At 28.6% G+C, this 23,297-nt stretch overlaps 2 protein-coding genes across 9 annotated transcripts; one reads left to right on the top strand and one right to left on the bottom strand.

Moving 5' to 3' along the window:
* Positions 1-4,443: 4,443 nt before the first annotated feature.
* On the bottom strand, positions 4,444-4,821 carry LOC107457027 (prefoldin 6). Its single transcript, XM_016075064.4, has one exon. The coding sequence runs from the start codon at positions 4,819-4,821 to the stop codon at positions 4,444-4,446; it is 378 nt and encodes a 125-aa protein (XP_015930550.1).
* A 224-nt stretch (positions 4,822-5,045) lies between these two features.
* LOC107457022 (uncharacterized) lies at positions 5,046-22,972 on the top strand. Of its 8 annotated transcripts, none has more exons than XM_043055790.2 (8): positions 5,046-5,163; positions 7,693-9,606; positions 11,651-11,864; positions 13,263-13,520; positions 14,550-14,708; positions 16,408-16,554; positions 19,488-19,612; positions 21,255-22,972. In XM_043055790.2, the coding sequence occupies exons 2-8, from the start codon at positions 7,753-7,755 to the stop codon at positions 22,836-22,838; spliced, it is 4,341 nt and encodes a 1,446-aa protein (XP_042911724.1). In that variant the 5' UTR covers positions 5,046-5,163; positions 7,693-7,752; the 3' UTR covers positions 22,839-22,972. The 8 variants fall into 8 exon arrangements, with proteins under 8 accessions (XP_042911724.1, XP_071038208.1, XP_042911722.1 ...); XM_043055788.2 differs by having other exon boundaries at positions 5,135-5,269; XM_043055793.2 differs by having other exon boundaries at positions 5,153-5,237.
* Positions 22,973-23,297: the final 325 nt, after the last annotated feature.

The raw sequence follows: 23,297 nt of genomic DNA, 5'->3' as shown, positions 1-23,297 counted from the left end.
TTCTTCCTTTGAGAAAAATAGCGAGTCCATCGACTTAAAATATAAAAAACCTAGCTAAAGTTTAAAATAATTTTTCAATTTATTAATTTGTGTCCAAGAAACAATGTTGACCACCATATTAGGTGGGCAAAGCAATGTTGACCCACCTAATATGGTGCCCCTTAATGAGTGACCAACAAATTTGCCCTACTGATACCTGAATGATTATCAATCAATTGAGCATTGGAAAAAAAAATTCTAAAAATTTGCAACACGTAATCTGTCTGCAGAGCTGGTAAATCAACATTCCTCTAAGATTTCTGTTCAGCTCAGCAAAACCCCATAGCATACTGGCATGAGCTTGCAACAAATAATCATTTCAATAGCAAAATACATGAAAATTGTTAACTGCATACCAACACGGAGCATTCTTTCCTCTACGATTAAAATTTACTTTTGCTAATATAATTATGAATTTTAAGTCACAAAAAGTAGACAGAAATAGTTCAGGGGGTCAGGGACTGTGTCATATCACTGCTAAAAAAAATAATGCTAATGATAAAAAGTCTTTGTATTTGAAACAATACAACAAATTTACCTTGCAAGAAAAAGAACAACTCATAAGTTAAGCATTTAAGGGGAATACATGGCATAACATTACATTATGGCAGCTAACCTAATAAAGACATGTTAAAATTTCAAGACCAGCTTTGACTGAAAACTAACTTCAACTTATTCCTTTGTTTGTAACAATCTATACTCTGCTGAAAAACAAGGTTTGTGTTTTGTTTCTTCCTGCTTTTCTTCATATATGTAACCAGAAAAATTTAATTTTAAAATATTTTTTCGTATTTAAACTGAAATTTTTTATTTGTGTCTAGAGCAAGGGTTTCCAACTTACATGAAGCTGGGGGCCGGAATTAAAAACACCAGACAAATATGGCAGGTCACAATTTTATATAGGACTCTTTTATGTTTGAAGGAACATTAAATATTACTGTCAAATTCTTATTAAGTTGTACAAAACAAAAGTACTGAATTACAAATAAAATATGAAGATTTTTACCAGAGAATTTTTTTTCTGTTGCACCTTTGGTATGTTAAATTTCACGGAAACGGAGAAATTGGGCTTTTTTTTAACATTATAACAATCAGAATAAATGGAAATCTGATGGTGTAAGGTCAAGCAAATAAGGCGGATGATTGACGTACCCATACCTTAACTCATTAAACTTTTTATGATTATTCGAAAGCAAATTCATCCCCGAAATTTTTTTTTGAATAGTGACACCAGGGTTGGCAAGGTTTAGGACAGAATGGATTAATCCACGGTCTAAACCGTCCTGTCCAAAACCCTTTTACTCAAATTATGTCACAATTTTATCTGAACAATATTTAAGAGGTAAAATAAACATAGAACTAATAACATATTGATAATTAAATATACTAAAGAATATTTCTTTTTAAAAGTATAATGTTTAATTAATCAGTAATTAAGTTCAATTGGTCCTCTCATGCAATAGTACATAACTGAAGTTTGGCCTTGCCATACAGGTTAAAATATTAGGGACTAAGTGCTTGGTTCATCATAAACAGATTTATTTATCTATAGTACTATTCAAGAATACTTTTATTTCATTCATGTTCAATTCTTTTANTGTGAAAAATAAAAGGTTAATTTTCGAACAAATTTAGTATTTTTTTAAGAAAAATTATTATTTTTTAATATTGCCATATTTCTCGTTATGCAAAAATATTATTTATCAGTATTAAAAGCATATTTATATTTAAAGGATTAGGTATTCACTTTTGTAGTTCAATGAATTGTGGAGCTTCAAAAATTATAAACCTTTTCCTATTATATTATATTATTTTCTTTTTATAAGTTATAGTAAATTGTATAAAAAATATCAAATATTTATTGATACATGTAATTATTATGTTACAATGATTACACCTATAGAATTTTTACTTTTTACCAAAGTTTAAGGTTTTGGACATTTTAAGACAGTTTTACCCAGTTAAGGACAGTTTTGCCCAGTTTAAGACAGTAAAACCCACGTGTCCTGTCCAAAACCAGTTTAGGACGTCCAAAACACCAACCCTGAGTGACACGAGTACTTCAATCACTCACCATATTAACATTGGACCATCAGATTTCCATAAAGTGCTACAACAACCTCTTCAAGATGTGCAAATAATGATGAATTCGTAATGAAATGGTATGTGATTAATGAGGCAGTAATTTAAATATTTATAAATGAAATTATAGTTTAAGGTAAGTTTTTATGTATTTATATTTTGGGAGATTTTCTAATTTTATTGTAAAATTTTATGCCAAGGTGTAACAAAAATAAAGGAAATGATTTAATATATATCTGCAGCATTTTTGTTTTATTAATATTTGTAACTTCACCTGCACTGATGATTTTTTAAGGTTAAGTGCTACTGCCCAGGACACATTTGTTTGATATACTTTTAACAGGGTGTACACTGATAATGAAATTGTTGCCTAAGGGCAAAGATTCAATATGCATTACTTTTCAACAATAAAATGTAATTTTCAGTTTAAAAAAACATAGGTAATATTTATAAAAGATAAAATTACAATTTTATAGGATTGTAATATGCGACTCCCTTTTGGGATGTCATAAAATTGGTGACAAATCTGGTGATGAAAAAAAAACGGCTAAAAAAATTGTACTGTTAACAAATCAGCTCTGTGTTTTCAACTACGCTAAAATTTTCTATAGTAAGTTATTGTTTTCCTCTTTATCAATCTTATATTATCTTAATCTGGAATAGTTGCTTTCATACTGAGCACATTGGCTTTGAGAAAAAAAAAAATGCTTAGTAAAATAGGTTAAGATTATGTAATGAAAATTAGTAATATATTAGTTAGGAAATATTTAAATAAAATATAAGTATTTAAATGGAATATTTCCTTAATCTATTCTATGCTAAAATGATTGATAAGTCATTGCTACTTCTTAAAATGGTCCACGAGAAACTAAAATAACATCACAGAAAGGAACAAACTTGTAGCCAACTCCGCGTAAACATCTACATGTTTTTTTTTAAATTAGGAAATTTAAAATCTATTTAGCACCTTAGCAGTTGCAGCTGGCACAGCAGATCGCAATATGGAATTATCCATTAATTAAACAATGTATTATATCCTACTATAAGTAATTTAATATTATCAGGGGTCTGTCTAGGTTTTTCTGAAAGGTACCTATTTTGTGAAAATTTAGACATAATTTGTGAAAAATTAAAAATTATATTACAAAATCAATACAAAAACATGGTAAAAATATAGATTTATCGTTTCTTAAGGGATACAAAAATAAAATTTTAAGAAAAAGTATTTTGTGAAACTACCGTTTTTCCTAAAGTTGAATTTGTGAAACTACCGTTTCACCTAAAATTGAATTTGTGAAGGTACCGCTAAACGGTAGTAAATTCGGCCTGGACAGACCCCTGATTATCTATTTCTACTCTAATGTTTGAGCTAAATAAATTTATTACTCTGAACAATTAAACTAATTTACCTTTGCCAAGCTCACAAACAAATTCTCAAACAGGTTATATCTCTTCAAGATATCAGTCTAGAATAAAAATGACTTATCTCACTATTGTTGTGAAAAACATTAAATATCACTGATACTTTTAATCATAGGTGTGAAATGTGAAAGAAATTAATACCCATTTAAGGAAAAAATGTGATATAGGTTTTTTTTTCTCTCTTTAATATAAATTTTATTATCTTTGTTACTGTTTGATTCTAAACTTGTTTTCTTCACTAGAATTGAAACAAAATATTCTCAAAGCAATGAAGTCCTCAAATATATTTTAAAACAATCAAGTAACAAGACAAAANACAGACATTAGATGGTCAGTTTAGCCGATATAAATTTTATTATCTTTGCTATCTTATACTATATTAAATTTTATTACTGTTTGATTCTAAACTTGTTTTCTTCACTAGAATTGAAACAAAATATTCTCAAAGCAATGAAGTCCTCAAATATATTTTAAAACAATCAAGTAACAAGACAAAAACCAATCTTTCATTCATTTTTCCAGACAAATATTAAGTGTTTAAGTCATATCATGAAATCATTATTCAATATCGTGAAATTATTCAAGGAAATAATTTAAGCTATTATATGTGAGTTAGCAATATTAGGATTAAAAGTTACGCCAATTGCAGAAACAATTGCCATGAAAGCGTAAAACAATGCTTCAATACACATTTGAATGAGACATATTCTTTTTTTTAACATTGTTCAGAAGTTAATTATTACCAAATTATACTTATTTATTATTGAATTTAAATCATCTTCCCACATTACACATTATTAGCTGTAAGTTAAGAAATAATAGGTATGATGTAAGCTTTTTTGTTCAAAATTTAACACAGCAAGCTAATGAAGCATGGAAACTGAGAGTCTCAGACGTTTCTTACTGAGGAACTTTATGCTTTTCAGTGAACTCTTTTTGTAGATTCTGTAAAATTTTTTGTTGTTTATCTTGCTTAGAACTTAGATCCTTGAATAGTTCATCATTACGTTTAACTTCAGATGATATGAACATAATTCTCTTCTCTACGTTTTGCTTTGCTTCTTCAATATCTTGAACAACTAGAGCAGGACCTGTCATTTTGTACACTTTATTTTCAGGTGTTAAGAACTCTAACTCCTCTTTGACCACTTTATTTTCAGATAACTGACCATCTAAGGTCTGTTTAGCCGACATAACTTTCTGCATGTCTTTCTGAATAACTTTCATCTTATCCAATTCTTGAGTCAATCGCTTTTGAAATTCTTCAGGGGAGCCCATTTTTTATAGAGTTATATTTTAAGTTAAGATAAAACTGGTTTTCAAAAATAATATTTAAGATACAGATGAAATTATTTCATACACCCAAACAATTTCAATTGTGGAAAGCAACGAGTCTCTGCTAAGGGAGCTAGCATGGCGAAGTATATATTCTAGCTTACTGCTTACTACTTCCAGGTAATAAAAATGGATATATTCTCAATGGATAGACAATTAGCTCAGATGTGAAATTTCAACACAAATACGTTTTCCTGCTTGAATAGATTAAACACGATCAGAACTACTACTTGCACTTTTACTCCGCGCAAAGTTTCGGTTTACATTTGATCATGGAAATTTTAGGTAAATTTTTTTTTTCTGTGAGTAATTTGCTTGCGCTTTCTTAACAAACTTGTTTTGCTCACAAGCTTGCTTATGTATGTGTAAAATTAATTTAATAAACGATCAGGTAACTTTATATTAATACATGATGTCTTAATTCTTATTCAACTCTTAAATCATTTATGTAATTGATTTTATATTTTCTAAAGTATACTTTATATTGAGATATTTGTAATAGCAATTAATATTGTAAAATTTTTTTATGAATAGAATAAATAAGAATTTCTCACTTTTTTGTAATCACTTTTACTGAGAGATATCTGGGTGAAATTAACTTTATAACTTAGTTAATATTCTTAGGTTTTTGTATAAATGATTTTTTGCTTGATTGAATGAGCTGCGACTAAAATAAACCTGATTGATATTTAATTTGAAATATAATGAATATATAATTTAGAAATCTTAATCTAGGTTAATTTTTTTTCTTTTTCTATTAAATACAATTTGACTATTAAATACAATTCTATTAAATAAAATTTTTTTTTTTTTTACCAAGTTGTTTATGAAACAAAAAAAAAATAATTAGTTAATGCTAATTATTTCAAAATAGCAATTAATGTGTATTTATTTACTTTTACATTGTTAAAACAAAACTTTAGGAGTAGAATAATGTTATTTTTTTTTCACATTGTAAAGAAGCTTTTAATGTACAATGGTTCTTAATTTCTTATATGTTTATTTCAATTTAATTCCTTTGAGAATATCATAAATTTTTTATGTTAATTTTGGTTACATATCAAATTTCAGTGCTTCGACTAAAACGTTTAAAGAAATTTGCGGACATTCTATCAGATGACAAAATTTTTATTCAACCTTAAATTTAATACAACTTCTGTAACTATAAACTGTGGAGATATTTCCATAATGACATCTGTTCATGCTCACTAAATTTGGCAAGGAACCAAAAGGATTTTAAATATTTGCAAAGATTTAGAAATAAATAATTTGGGGTTTTTCTAGCCATGCTTTGAGTTGGTCCTCTCATGGGATGTTATTTGTTTAGTTTCCAGAATTTGCCAAAACTTTGCTTAGATACAAATATGGTGATATTTTCAAGACTTAGTACCTTTTACATCTTATATAAAAAATATATTTAAAATGATGTTATCCTTTGTGAAAAGAAAAAAAAAATATTTTAAGGCTTAAATTAAAATTGGCTGACTTATAAGGGTGTTATGAAATTGTGTTTTACTGTTATTTGTACAGTTTTAAAATAAAATTATATAGGGAGCTGAATCTTTTGAAATTATATGGAAAGGGTCTGAGCCCCTTTAAATCCTATTGAGTCAGCACCTATACTTCCTTTTTAATTCTTATATTTTATAAGAAAGAGTTTCTCAAATCATTTAATCCTTTGCTTACAGTGCTTAGTATGATGAAACTAGTCATTCTGGTTCACCTGTTATACCAGCTGTAAGAAAAAGGTTAAATACTAGGGGTCTGTCCAGACATTTTGTGTAAGGTCCTGTTTTTGTAAAATTGTGAAAAAACTATTCATAATTTGAGAATATAAAATAAGCGTTAAGTCACATTTTTTCAACCAGGGTCCTGCTCTTGTGAATTTGTGCAAATTGGGTCCTGTTATTTCAAAAATTGCTAAAAACCTTTTCAAGAAGTTTTTAAATTGTAAATAGATACAACATTCTACTCAACAATTGCTGCTAGTAAATTAGACATGCAACACACAATTACTTGGTATTTAGCCTATACTGCTCAATGCAGAATATTTATTTTGGACGAATAATAAAAACAAAATCACTCAGAATTTTAATGAATTCAATTGACATATTTTAAATAACATAACTTAGTAATGTATCACTTTTAATGTGTTACACATTAAGTGAACTTAAACAATTCTTAAATTTATAATATTTTATTTAAAAAATTGCCAGAAATTAATTTATATTCACATAATATTCTATTAATTTATTTTATGAACAAATATAAATTGATCAATTATTTATTTACCAAAGAAAAATTTTTGATCTAATATTAATAAGAATGCGCTTACCTACGATGTGTAAAAATTTTTTTTTCTATAATAAATACTATATTTGGAATTTAAACTTAGGGAAACTTAGTTTGTTTCAAACCATCTTTCTTTTCCCCCCTGGAAGGGTTTATTTGATTAACAAAACAATAATGAAGATAAAAAAATTTGTGAAGGGTCCGTTAACGGACCCAAATTTCTTTTAAACGGACCCCTGAATACCATTTACTATTTTAAATTTTAATACTTGTCATATCATTGTTGATTATGTTTTTCTCATTTTACTCTTGACTAAGACATAGAATTAAGTAATTTGAAGCTATTAAATATTTTTTAAATGTTATTTAAACTTTTAAATTTAAGACTTATTTTTAATTACTTCCAAAACTATGCTAATCAATTTTTTGAGATAGTGTAAATCTTATTAATTGTTTTGCATTAAATTTTTTTGTTTATTTTGCAATATTTAATTATTTATTAGACTACATTTTATTTTTCAGGTGTGTTGATTATACGGTTATATTCACGGTTTTGAAGGTTTATAATTTTTGGCTACCGTAATGGCTGACCTTACCCGTGAATTGAAATTCACTGCAAGATTTATGAAAGAGGGACAATCCCTAGATATTTATGAATCTTGTGTTAAAGATTTCTTTAACAACATTCCACAAGAGAAGTTAAACCATGTATCTAGGTTTAGTGAAGTTAAACAATATGTTAATGGCTTTAATTCTGATAGTTCATTATTTGATGTATCAGTTATAATTATTTGTTCTAATGTTAAGAGAGATAGTGACTTGTCTAATTTTTGCTCTTACATTATGAGACAATGGTGCAAAGAAGCAAGCGAAAATGAGTATTTACATTGGTTGATACCCGATAGCTGTAATTTCACCTTAAATAATTATAACAACCAGTATAGCAATGCAAAAGCCTCAGATTTTTCTTTCGGCACCCTACCAACCATGAAAAATTTTGTTACACAATATGTGTTTACACAGAGGCAAAATATTTCAACTATTCTTTGCTCTTTTTCTCATTTGCAGCGTCACTTTTCACTTTATGTATCTAATCGACATAAGGATGAATGTGCTATTAATGGCGAAATGGGACACAAAATTTTAATTCATTATGATTCTCTCAATAGAATAATAGCCAACATGGATCCATCTAAAGAAGTAGCTGAAATATTTTTTGTCATGGAACATCCTCCTTTTTTGTATGTTAGTTACTCAAAAACTGAGCCAGAAGATGTAGATGGTGTTAATAAGTTTGCCCAAAGCAGAGTTTCAAAAGCCAAAGAACTTGAATATGGCTGTGGCAAGTTTGAGAGGACATTTTCATTGGGCTGTAGGTGTAACAAAACATTTCGCACCAGTAAGACGATAGGGCAAAGTTTGGTTTTGAGAATATCTGTTTCAGATAAATTTCAAACACGTTGGTTGATAGAGCAATTGATTCTCAGGTGTTCTGTGAAAACTGAAATTTGTTTTTCATCTTTAAATTCAGTTAAAATTAACTACACTGAGTTGGATGTTCTCAAAAAATTTCCAGCATTACCAAATAATGGAAGAACTGACATCGAAACTATCAATTTCGAATGTGAATATGCTTGGAAAGTTATTCATTCTCGAACACTGTCAGTTAAACATGAAATTGTATTGCGAAACCAACTATTTCCTAACTATGTTAAAACTTTAATGCAGTATCTGAAGTCGTGTGCTAGAGAAAAACATGATGCTGTCACTAAAGCGTTATTCTTCATAGCTGAGATGGTGGACAAGGGAATAATGTTTTCGTTTAAAGAAATATTTGAAAAGAAGTTTGAATATTTTTGTTCTTTCATAGAGTCGGTTCCTTTGCCTCCCGGAATGTGCTATGCTCGTCGAGTCCTGTTAACTCCTTCTAGAGTTCTCTTTCTTGAGCCGTATGAGCATTTTGATAACAGAGTTATCAGAAGATATGGTACTGAATACATGTTGAGAATTTCTGTTCAAGATGACAACTTTTCTAAGTTGACATTCGCCGTTTCACATAATTCTAAAAAGGAAGGAATAATGAAAGAAGTGGTTGGAAAAATTCTGGAAAACGGTTTAGGAATTGGTTCACGTAGATATTTTGTTCTAGCTTCATCGACCAGTCAACTTCGAGAGCACGGTCTATGGTTATATGCCAAAGATCCTGTTGGTAATACTGCACCGATTATTAGGGAGTGGATGGGGGATTTTAGTGGCATTAAAACTGTAGCCAAATATATGGCTAGAATGGGACAGTGTTTCTCCTCTACTGAAGAAGGTGTTCAGATAAGCTTGGACAGTGAAAATGAAATTGAATGCAAGGATATTAAAACCAAAGATGGTCGTTTTGTGTTTTCTGATGGAATTGGCATGATATCTACTACTGTAGCAAATGAGGTTTGTAAGCTCTCAATTATTGCTTCATAATTTGTATGTGAAATTGTTATTTTGGGCGTGAATCAAAAGCAGGGTGCATAGTGTTTTTAAGAAGTGCTTAAAGGTGCTTATTTTCGATTTTTGTTTTTTAAAAGCCCTTAAAGGTGCTTTTTTCATTGTGTATTTTTAAAAAGTGCTTAATTTTCCCTTTTTCAAAATGAGATTTTTCCTTTACCATGTTGATTTTAGCTGCGGATTATGCGAAAGGACGCAGTTCAAATTTTTCTGTTCAGCGTTTTCGCAATTCATTCAACACCAATCTATTTCGGCGTATTGTCAGTCCATAGCGTATGGAAATGCCATTCGTTTTATATGATTCAAAACTTCATGATTTTTAACAATTGTCAAAAACAATGCCAAAAGTTTTTTTTTGTTGATATAATGGTTGAAACAAGATAAAACCATCAATTATCAAAAACTTTCCAACCCTGCCCAATTATGATACTTTTTTAAAGTGCTTAAAAATATCTTTTGAGTGCTTAAAAGGTGCTTATTTTTTGTTAAATAATTTGGCTATGCACCCTGAAAATGCTGATTTAGTAAAATAAACATAAATTCTTATCTGTTCGTAAAAAGTGGACAAAGCTTAAAGTTTTAAATTAATGGTGGTCTGTTGGTTGGGGATCATCATGAAATAAATTATCAGTGCTCTCTCAAAACTAGCAATCAATGTAAAGAAATCAAAAGTCTTTTTTTACTTTTGGTTTAATGCTACTGTTAATGTTTTAGTCTTAAAATAGCACATTACATTGTAATTGTGTATTTTATACATTTTCTGTATTGCAATCTTTCATATCAATGCACTGATCCTAAAATATTTAACAAGTCCCAGATTCGATTTAGTCCCCACCCATAGTCTCATACGAATATGGACGAGTGATCAAAACCGGTTGAGTTGCTATCCATCTCCCACTTGCAGAGTTAGATAATATGGATGATAACCATGCAGAGTTCTATCGGCAGATATTCTTAAATTGTGTGGATTCTTTTTCAACCACACACGTTTCATATTAACACAATTTAAATATCCAACATTGTGATTCATATGATTTTAATATCAAACATCAATTTATGTGATTTAAAAGTTATACATAGCTATTTGTATTCAAACAATTTCTAAATTACGAATTAAATTAGATCTTTCCTTCTTCGTGTTTTTTCTTTATTAAAAAAATCATACTTTCACGCTAATTGCTATTGACAATGTAATTGTGAAGTAGTTTAAAAAAGAGTAAAGGTGAAAAATAAGTTATTTAGAATACAATTTATTTATTTTAATTATTTAATTAAACTACTTTAATTTATTTTATACTTAATTAAATTGAAGAACATTTTCGAAAAGTAATATGAAACTAGATTTTTTCCTATTCAAATTACCATTGATTGTAAATTATTTAGTTTTGTAAAAAAAAACGTAGAATCATTATGTAAACAAAATAAACACATGGATTCTGATAACTTTAGAAATACTAATTAGTAGGCGAAGGATCTATGTCTATCTGTGATCTGCCTATGTTACCACTTTGATTATTGAATTTACCTGGCATAGTGAATAAAAAAGAATTAAATATTAAGTATGCATTGTACTCTTTTTTTTTTCTATCAATCATATCTAAGCTAGCAAATACCACTAATGTTATCTTGAATATATATGAATAAATAATCTCATCTATAGTTAAATCTGAAACAAAGACAAACACTTAACCATTGAAAAAATTCTAACAGCTCTCCCAAAAACAATCTAATAAAAAATTCCGAATGAATTTTTGAATTGAGGGCTAAAGGTTGCTTTTGCAGCTACTGTCCGATTTCAAGACGATAGAATAAATTGTTCTGGAGTTATAAAAGAGACAGATAGACAAACTCTTCATATAATTATTATAGATTCATTTAAAAATTTTCTTAATTGTATAATTTCAGCTCTGTCTAAAATAAAATATTTACCTACGATTTGTTGTCTTATTTATATTGTAAAAGAGTTAATTTGTTGTTCTGTTTCTTTTAGATAAGATCAGCTCTGAAACAAAATATTGAGTTTTCTATTGGAGGATGTTTGTCCTATGAACCTTCTGCTTTTCAAATAAGATATAGAGGGTGCAAAGGAATGGTTGTTGAAAATCCTCGTTTAAAAGGAAAAATCATTGGAATTAGACCTAGCATGAAGAAGTTTGAGTGCAGTAATTCGAGTCAACTTGAAGTGGTTAAAACTAGTGCTGCCAGTAAGTTGCAAGTTTTTTTCTCCTTATCTTTAGGGAACATTCATTATTTTAATGCTTATGTATTTTTGCTATTTAGAAAAGAGAAGTTAGCATCAGGTCAGTAACCGTAAGCTTAGCTTTAAAATTTAATAATCTAAATTTTTTTTCTATATTTACGTTGAAAATTTCTTGACTTAACTTTTTTTTTCTATTGTTGTGTCGACAGCATTTTTAGTACTGCAGTTTGCATCGAAACCTACCATAAGTTGACTCCTTTATTCTAACAACAAGGGCTAATTAAAATTGTTTAATTTTTAGTAAAAAGAAAGTTTATAGTGTACTATACATACAGGCATAAATTTTAATACAATAAAATTGAGACCTTTTTAAAATTTAGCACTTAGCTGTTAAACACTTAGCTTGTATGGAATACATCACCAGGGGTTTGTTGTGACTTTTCACATCCTATCGTTTTGTGAAAAGTCCATGTTCATGAAATCATGAACTTAAAGTTTTGACCGTATTAATTCAGACCATATATATATATTTTTTTAATTGCAGAAACCAATGGTTGGTTCAGATTTTTTGTGTGAGTATTTTTTTTTTGGTGGGGGACACTTCCTAGCTCTTTTGTTTGCAAGATATAAAGCAATAAAAACAAAATACCTATATTGGTTTTAAATTTATTCCCCCAAGTTTATATTTTTCTTTAATGTTTTTTATATTACTTTATGACATGGCATCATCCCATTGTCCATAAATTTAGCTAATATTTTGAGTAAGGAACTTATAAAGGTTTCTTTTTGGTGCTCAACTGACAGAATTGTACCAAATAATTTATCTTTGAACTGAATTTTATTTTTTTTTACCTCAGGAAGGATTTTTTTAAACTAAACATCTGATAACCATAGTAGAGAAAATGGGCATACCAAAAGAAACCTTCTTAGACCTGCAAAATAGCATTATGTTTGACTTACATTTAACTCTTTGTTAGATGAGAGATATGTGCAGTTTTTCTTCTTATTTGTTACCTAATTACTAATTTCCCCTGCAGTTCAATGCTGATAACCGAGTGCCAATTGTAAATCGTGAAAAGGTACCACTTTCCAGTTCTTGTGACTGCAATAAATTTGGAAAAAAAAAACTACAACCTAGTTTTGTAAATTAAAACCTCTAATTTATCCAATATTTGTCTTAATTGTTTTTTTTTTTATATGAGTTATAGCATGCCATTACCTTATTGTCTACAAAATTTAGCAAGCATTTTGACTAAGGAACTGAAAAAGGTTTTGGTGTAGTGCTTGTATGCAAATTATTTTCCTTTGCTTCTCATTTTATCAAATCATTCTGACTTTTATAATGAATGAAAGCTTTTCTTTTTACATTAGTATAACAGTTATTCTTTTTTTCTTTTCTTAGGAAGGCTTTTTTTGAATAAACATCTGATAACCATATTAGAGCAAATGGGTGTACCAAAGGAAACTTTCTTAGATCTTCAAAGTAACATGATGTTAAATTTAATTGATTCTTTGTTAGATGAGAGACATGCAGTTTCTCTTCTTAATTGCTACCTTAATACAAATTTCCCCTTCACTTCAATGCTGGCAGCTGGATTTTCTCTGACCAATGAACCTTTTTTTCGCTCTTTAATTCTTGCCTTCTTCAAAGCTGCAGTGGGTAAGGAAAGATTACATGGCATTTCTTGGATTAAGTATAAATGACTATATACTTTCTGTATACTGTAGTGAAATTTTATTGAAATGAATTTATTAACTGTATTTTCTGCAACTAATATTTTATGTTACACAATGCAAAAAATTTGCATTGAAGAAATTTTTTTCTTCCTGTTTGATGCTTATTTAGCATGCAAAAAGGATCTTTCTTTTTTTCTAATTTTTTTTCCTTACAATACTTTTTCTATTTAAAATAAGCATTCAGTTTAAAATTTAAATTTTGGTAAGTTAGCTATAGTTTTTAGTAAAAAGTACAGGAAAAAATAAATTGTATAATTTAATTTTGATTTTAAATTTCTTTAAAACATTTTTTACATTCTTCTTTAGACAATATTTTTATTAGATGGTTACTGTTAAGAAATATTTTGTTATATATTTATATATATTTTTTATTTAGTTTTTCAAAATTAATTTTAGAATTTTTTTACTGTATATAAATCATTTTCAAACTGTTCCTTGTTCTATATTTCTTTTGAACAGGTTTTGATGAAAGAGAAAAATTTTTTAAACCCAAATAAAAGAGAGAAAATCAAAATAATAATAAAAAAAAAAAAAATNATGCCCTGGACAGAGGCAGCTTTAATTTGACTGGTTTTAATAAAATTAATTCTTAAAAAAAAAAAAAAGAAGCTAGATGCCAGAAGATTTAAGTTTTTGAATTTAAGAACCTTCAATTAGTACCTTGACATTTTCAAATTAGGTTATAATTTTGGTGTTTTTTTGAAGTTAATTTAAATTAGTTTGAAAGATGCGTATAAAGTTTCTTCTACTGATTTCGTAATTTTTCCAAATAATTTTTCAAAGGAAGGGGTGGCAAATTGATTATTTTATAGAAGATATATCACTATCATTAATTCTGTAATAAATGACATTATATGCTTTAAAAAGGGCTACTTATTTTTGCATTTATTAATCACTATTTTTTTTCTCTTTTCATTCTTTCAATCACTATTTCTTTTTCATTTCTTTCCAGCAAACTTACGTTCCAGTATGCGCGTTGCTGTTCCGGAAAAATATGGTAGAAATTTATTGGGTGTACTTGATGAAACTAAAACTCTAAAGTATGGTGAAGTTTTCATTCAGTACAGTGAAAGTACAAGTTTACAAAATTCTTCTTTTAAAATACTATCAGGTTAGTAAGTGCTAAGTGCATTTCTAAAAATAAATGTGTATTTAAAATGATCATATTCTGAATTCGCTTATGGATCTTTCATCAAAGTAAATTAAAAATTATTAATTTAAGTCCTTGATTATTTAACCGCTTAATCCTTTCACTCAAAGCAAAACAATAATTTTATACTATTTTGCTGTCAAGAGTTACCTGGGCTTTTAGTTTTCACAAAACTGTGGCTTTTTTGCACATTTATATTTTCCATCATATTCATAATTAGTCTAGAACAGTGTTCCCCAAACCCCGGTCCGCGGACCGGTACCGGTCCGTGGATCAAATGGTACCGGGCTGCCCATTTCATTGAAATTAAATTTACACCCCAAATTAAAAATATCTGTGTTCCATTAAAGTTTTATTAATTTTTAAAAAAGGGACCCCAAAAGGCACTGACATAAATTTTTGTAATGTATCATTGTCTCCGATTACCCCCAGATGGAACCGTCTCATTGCAAAGAAACAAGCTTAGGGTTCTCATTGATTTAACGTTCTAGTAAGTTAAAATGCTAAATCCCATTATATTTATATTTTGGTGTAACCGTATTTTGTTTTGAAGGCATGTTTAAGTACAATTAAATTAAAATTAATAAATCAAAATGATCTAAAATATAAACAATCAACGCCCCCCCCCCAGCGGGCCGCTGTAAAATTATCAAACGCTGACAGGTCCACAGTGATAAAAAGGTTGGGGAACACTGGTCTAGAAGGCACTGTCTAAAAATAGGCAAAACTTAATAACTCATATAAATTGGCAATAGTTATGGAAATGGCATATTATTTGCTAAAAAGTGTAATTAAAGAGAGCCTTCAAATAACTGCTTTATTTTGTGTTTATTAAAAAAAGAAATTTTGATATCCACTTAATTCTATAATTGTGTATTTAAGTTAATAATATCAGAATTTTTTTTTTAATTCACTATAATTTGAAATTAATGTTCAATTACTAAAAATAATAGAGCGAGCTGTTTTAGCAAAATATAATAATTATTGCTGTAAATGTTTTACATAATTTTATATTTTATCAAGAAAATGTGCATCGAATTGGGCAAACAGTTAATGAATTATAAATTTTCAAAAATATGTATTTTTAATTCATTTCCTTCAATTGGTATTTCAGTGACTTGTTCAAATTTTGTATATTGTTATTTAAAATTATGTAATTTAAAATCATGTAGAAATTAGCATATGTTATTATTTGAAATTTTTTCAATGACTGTAAAATAAAGTAAGAAAAATGAATAATCTTTAAAAAAAATTCTTTTTTGCTTGAAATTATCTTTGGATAAAACGAGTTTTATAATTGTGTTTAGAAACTTTCCAATTTTTTATTTTTATTTTCAGAGCTGTAGCTAAATATGCAAAAATTGAAATTAACATTAAAGAGTTTTTTGCTCTCCTGGTTGTAATATTGGGATCATATCTTGTGGCTACTCACATTATATTTTAATGGTCAGAAGTTATTCCGAGAAAAAATTTTGATTTTGTAAATTATTTAATAGTTAACTCTAAATAGCGTAAAGTGAACTCTTTGGTTTAATAAGGAAAAGTGGAACTTAATAAGAGAAAATCTGATCTATTTCAATAGATTAGATAACGTTATCAGGGTTTATATATTTGTTTTAAATGAAAACATTTATTTAAAAAAAAATCACTTTGTTTCTAGGTCCTGTAATTGTAACCAAAAACCCTTGCCTTCACCCTGGCGATGTAAGAAAGTTAAAAGCTGTTGATGTTCCAAAGTTACATCACATTAAAGATTGTATTGTTTTTCCATCCCGTGGCACAAGGCCACATCCTGATGAAATGGCAGGTAATATTTTTATAATATGTTTTGATTTTTTAAACAGTTTAAATATTTTCTTCTGAGTGTTAGTGTAACCTGTAGATCATGCTAATAATGTGAAAAATTGAAAAAGGCGTGTATTTAAAATTCTATTTTTCAGAAATTATTCGACCTATTTCGGCCTTATTTTGCCATTTAAAATTGACTTCTTTAAAATGATGTAAAAAATTATATAAAATGCAAATTTGTTTAAATTTTAAAGTTAATTTTTGCATGGAATTATATTTAGATAAACAAATTTTATAATTGCATGCAAAAAAGTTTAGAATTCACTTGAAAAATTCATGAAAAATATTCCTGAAAATTTTGAAGTACGCAAAAAGTAAAATTAACATTAAGAGGTCCAACTGCTCTCCTGACTAAAATTAGGGGTCCATATTTCCCAGATTGTGGGTACTCCTTATTTTTTGAGAGTTAGAAATCCGAATTGGTCGTCGAAAAGATATATTTATTCAGAGAAAGTAGTTTTGTAACTTAAAATATCATCTGCTTTAATTAATTAGGATATTTTATGTCTCTATCTTAAACCATTAAGAATGAGTCTTAGAATGGGAAGTTCTGATCATTAAATCAAGAGTTATTCAGAGTGGTCTGCTTATTTTTTGAACACTGTGCTTGTACCCTTTAATTATGTCATAAGCATTCTTTATATTTAGACCATAAAAAGTGATACATATATAAAAACACTTTGTGAAAAAAGTGATAGTACATATTACTTTTTATCACCTACCATTTTGCTTTTGAAACATCATAGTGCTTTGACATCAGATGCAAATATAAGTATGCATCACTGTCTGCGGTCAGTGTGCGGGTGGGTGACCACTTGGATCAGTCTGCGTAGTGGCCGAGGGTTTGCGGTATTGGTCCTCGTTAAACTATTCTACCGTAAATTGCTCGACTTCGCATGCTGGTCGTTGGGCTACCGAAGCGGGGATGCCATTCCCTCTGAAGAGGATCAAAATTGTGATGGCATGTCTTCGGATCATCCTCAGGGATGTTTCCCAGACCGTCACCAATTGAGCCCATTGTGCAGCTCTAGTGCGACGTAAATGAACAACAAGAATGAGCAAATATAAGTATTTATATTATTAATTTATTATGGTCATAAAATAGCTTCTTTCTGCTAAATAAATGCAATTATTGAAAAGCTTTCGCTGTCTCTTTTTCGTTTTGAGAATATGCACTGTTTTTTTTTTAAATGATGCTAGTCACAAATGGGTTAATAGGAAAAGGTTATAACTATGCATTACATTTAATGAAACTAGACTGTTTTCATTTATACACTTTAACAATAATTTAAGTTGCATTTTTTTGTTTTGCCGAAGTAACTCTTAGGAGAAGGTTTGCTTTATATCAATTACATTAATTGCTTATACAAATGCTTTCAATTTTGAATTAAAATTTATTGTGTGGTGCCAAAAGAAATTAAAGAAAATTAATTCTCCCATGCTTTGAATAATAAGTGTAAGATGTTTTGATAACGAAAAAAATAAATAAATTAAATTAAATAAAAGAGAAACCTTCTCTAAACCTTCTTCAATTCTCTGCAATATCAAAATTTTCAGTTTCTCAAGTAGCTTGTATCTTATTTTTTTCTCATTGGGTTGTATTATACATAATTTTTTAACGCTTATTATATTGTATTACAGTTTTTATGTTTTATTTTTGATGAATATACTATAGTGAACTTGGTTTATAGTGAATTCCCGGATATAGTGAACGAAATGTTCGGTCCCGTGCCTTGCTATACCCGTATTATGTTATTTTTTGTGGATATAGTGAACCAAAGAAGTGATGAAGTTGGATATAATGAACTTTTTTCTGTCTTCGACTGATTTTTTTCTTCATTTTTTTGTAATAATTTTGAAATTTCTACTTCAAAATAAATACATATACCGATTTTTAAAACCATCTATAGTGGAGAAGGTAGCAATAAGCACTTTTTTCTTGTTTGCTTCTTTTATCTTACTTTCCCATCCCTAAACAAATCAAGTAGATGTTTCCAACCCAGGCAGATGATGCACCTGTAAGGTGCCAGTGGGATCAATATGCATTTTCTATCAGAGGGAATGAGTAATTATTCATTATTGGTCAAAGAGTTGGACACTAATATGTGTTGATAAGGCCCTCATTTCAACTCCTTTTTGCTCTCAGTGCAGTTAAAAAGGCCTGCAAACAAGTGTCTCAAATTTAACTATGTTGAGCAGTAAACATTATATGTTCTCCATTGATGATAAAATGGGCATAAGCAGAAAAATTGAAAATGGATGTAATCAAGCTGATATTTGTAGGGAATATAAACTATCCAAATCTACAGTTCGTAACATATGAAAAAATAAGCAATTAACAATTTCTGCTCATGAAAAAAATTTAAATCGCAGAAAAAAGTTGAGATCACAAGGATATTGAAGGTCAACAATCTTCCAGTATCTAGACAAATGTCGATGAATTTTCTAAGCGATTTTATGAGATTACTTTTATGTGCTCGAATGGCAGGTTAGACAAGTTTAAAAATTGGGCTAACAGAAATTCAGGAAAAATTATCTGAGAGTTGGGAAATGTTTCCATATCTGATGTTGAGGACTGCTCAACAGCTAAAGATTACTAATTTCTTTTTTTGTACGCAGGACGAAGAGTAATAGAAAATAATAAATTTTTTGCTACTACATAATATTTTTCTGTCATTTATTTGAATAACGTGTAATAAAAGGGAGGAATTTGGGAACCATTAGTTAAATTGCCCACATAACGGATATAGTGAACTCCCGGTTATAGTGAACCAAAATTTCGGTCCCTTGAAGGTTCACTATAGCGGGGTTTGACTGTATTAATTATATAGCAGTATAACAGCTATTAAAAACTTTTTTATCATAATTGATAAAGTTCTTTGTAAATCTTAGGCTCAGATCTGGATGGAGATGAATATGTTGCTCTTTGGTATGAACCTTTAGTGTTTCAGAGAAACAATTTTTCACCAATGATTTACCCATCATATGAAGAAAATACCAAGCCTAGAGAATTTACAGTAAATATATTTAGACTTTTTATTTTATTTTAGAATGTATTTGATTAATATTTGGAAATATATATTTTTTAATAACCATTTTATCTTGCAAATTGTTTTATAAAACTTCATATTTTCCCTTTTTTTTTTTGTTTTTTTTTTGTTTTATAGAATTATGTATTCATTATGTTTAAATGTTTTTTTTTTTTTACATCACAAAAGTTTTTTATAGTGTTTTAATAAGTGCTAATGTGCATTGCTTGGACAGAAAAAAGATTTTGTGAGAATAAGATACTGTTTATATATAGAAATGATAAAAATAAAGATGTTTTTTCCCTTCATCAATCAATTCAATAATTTCAATTAACGTTAAAAGGATTTGCAAACATCAGTATGTATGAAATGTGCTTTTTTTAAAGCATTTGTGGCTAAATTTTCTTGGACTTTCATCAATATCACTTTTCATTTTTTCTTGCATTGTATTGGAACTTAAATATTAAAAAAAAATGGATAAGTAGAAAATATAATTAATAAAAACATTTTAAATTATACTTTTGTTTGAAATAAGTGTGCAATTTTTTTTCTGATTAACAAAAGCTGATAAAAAATCAAAACTGTTTTAAGAATAAAGCATTTTCTAATTGAATGAAAAAAATTTTTAAATCCTATTCCTCGCACCATTTTTATTATGATTTTGGAATTTGCCTCTTGTTTTTTTATTCAATAACTAATTATCTAATTTAGTAATTTAAAAATAATTATAATTAAAAAAATATAATGTTAAAATTTAATAATTAGTTATAATTATTTTAAAATTATTAATTATAACTAATTATTAATTTTAAAATATTATTTTAAAAGTATTTTTACTAATCCTTTTGAATGTATGCTTATGTTAATAAATCCTGTAATTCAAAATTAATATGACTTATTTCTCACCTAAGTAAAGATATATTTTTCTCAGACGTTATTTTATATACATGTACAGTACACAAAAGTAAAAGTTGAATACACAAATAACTTTTGATCTAATAATCAGTCTGGAAAATGTAATCTCAATAGTTTAGACAGAGAAGCTATCAAAAATTTGTACCCCTTAGTTTTAATTTCCTTTTTTGCTTATTTCATAATATCGATAAACTTGTTAAGTGTTTCAAAAATTGGTGCACATAATTATATAATTTATTTACATTAAAAGATAATTCTATGTAGATAGTAATTTTTGAATACTTTATTATTTTTTGTTTTGTAATAGTTGAAATTTTTTTTTCTTGAAAAGCGACATTTGAAAATTTTTACATCGTTTTAAAGCATGTTAGTATAAGCTTCAAAACATAATATTTGACTGAATTAGGTCAATTGTTCGTGAGAAATATTTTTATCATATTTGACTGAATTAGGTCAATTGTTCGTGAGAAATATTTTTATCACACATTTCTTAAAATTTATTAACGCAAAAATTATTCGACTGATTAAGATAGAGTCCTAATGCCTTTAAATACAATCATTGAATCGAAATTTATTCAGGGGGTATACTTTTATTTTGCACACAGTTATTTTGTACGCAGTTCAGAACAATTCACTTGATTGCTGTAAATAATTTCTTACTTTTAAAGGTGTTTCTGAATGCAATCTATCCATACAGTAAATTTTTCTTTTATAGGTTTCCGACATGATAGAATTTTTCTGCCATTACATTCAAAATGACTGCATCGGTTCTTTTGCTCATGCGCATCTTGTTTGGGCTGATAAACTCGAGAGAGGAATTTTTTCAAACAAATGTATGCAGATAGCTAAACGTTACCCCTATGTTTTGGATTTTGCTAAGCATGGCACTACTAAATATTTGAAGAAATCAGAGCGCCCCGATCAATACCCTGATTTTATGCAAAAAGGACTCAACGGTAATAGCTACCACTCTAAAAGAGCACTAGGATCACTGTACCGTGCTTCTAGAGTATTGGATGCTTGTTCCAGTAAAATAAATTTGGCAGCTGAATCTTTTTCATTTGATCCAGATTTAGAGTACCCAGGATGGGAGAAATATAAGGACTCTGCCACTGAGCATAAAGAAAAGTATTCGACTATGGTAATGGCAATTTTAAACAAGTACTCGCTTCAGAGCGAATCAGATGCCTTTTCTGGTTTTGTTGAGCTGGAAGTGAGTAAAAAATGGCGCCAAGAGAGCACAAATGTGATTAAAGTTGTTAAGTGCTACATAGATAGCATCATGCATGATTTTAGAGGTAAATTTTTTCAAGATTTGGAAGATGAGATATCCCAACTTGAGTTGGATAAAAGTGAGAAACAGCATATAAAATATCAAAGAGCATCTGCATGGTACATGTGTTCCTATGGAACAAAATCAGAAAAAATTCTAAGCTTTCCTTGGATTTTAAGTGATATATTAGTGGAGATCAAATCTTTAAAAAATAACACATTACCACACAATAATTTTCTTCAAGATATTGATTCTGACATACAGCAATGCCTGTCATCTGGCATTTTAACCGTCAGTAGTATATCTGATAATACTTGTTATTGTAAGAATGTTCTTCAAGCTGTAGTAACTAACTGGCTATCTACATCTGGGCTTAACATTTGGTCCGAAGATAACCGGCATACTTGCAAAGAATGCAGCCGGAGAGTACTGACCTATTATATGACAGACAGTAAAGAATCTTGTTGTAGTGTAACTGAAAGAGACATGTGTTCTTGTAATAAGTCTTGTTCTCCTATCAAACTTATTCTCAAGTTTTTAAAGTTCTTTGTAAAGAAAACAAAGGAATCTCTTGGTAAGTGCGTTGAGGACTGTGATGGTTTCATACCGAGGAATCTTCAAGAGTTAGCTTTGCAAACTTTGGCCTACGTTGCAATTACCCGTGACATAAAATATCTTGGCTTGCCATTTGAGACTTCGAACTGCAGTAAAAACTTCATTGCAGATGCTGTTGCTGGAAATATGTTTGAAGAAGAAGGTGATCCCATTAAAATTCCTGTAAATACCACTGAATTGAAAGAGCTTATAGAAGAGCACTTAGAGGACATTAAGGCTTATTTGAAGAAAAATTCTGGTGTTAAGTTTTTGGTTTTGCGTCCAGAAAAAGACATTCACGATAAAAATTGCTTAATTGTGAATTCTGTTGGAAAGAGTTTTGAGCGATGGAACCTCGAAGCAATTTTATTGGATCCCGATTTTACTAATGTTCTGAAAAAGGCTCTAAAGCCCTTGCCTATTATTAATTAATGTATTTTTTAAAAATATAATGAATTAATTAATGTATTTATTTAAAATATATTTTTTAAAAAAAATTTCTGGCCTAACATGCTTTTTAAATATAGGCTGTTCTGCAATCACTGACCTTAATATTAAATACTATTAGAATCTTAGTTGTAAATTAATGTTAATGCTGTAGCTGAATATATGTTGAAGAAAAAGGTAACTATTAAAATACCTTAAATACCGTTGAGTTGCTTATAGAAAAACACTTAGAGGATGAAAAATGAGCAACTACTAAAGAAAGAATGATTTTTAAAATAGTGAAATCTGTTTGATTGCCTGATGAGACATAGTGGGGCTTCTAATCATGGCATTTCAACTTATCTCTATTTTTGTTGGCAATAAAACAGGTATTGCTGTATTTTATCTTGGCTTTCACTACAGTGATTTTTTAGATTTTAATACTCAAATACGTTTAATATCATT

The sequence above is a fragment of the Parasteatoda tepidariorum genome, chromosome 6, assembly GCF_043381705.1.
Source record: "Parasteatoda tepidariorum isolate YZ-2023 chromosome 6, CAS_Ptep_4.0, whole genome shotgun sequence".
Taxonomy (NCBI): Eukaryota; Metazoa; Arthropoda; class Arachnida; order Araneae; family Theridiidae; genus Parasteatoda; species Parasteatoda tepidariorum.
Note: the sequence above shows the minus strand (reverse complement) of the source record. Positions and strands in the feature narration are given on the sequence as shown.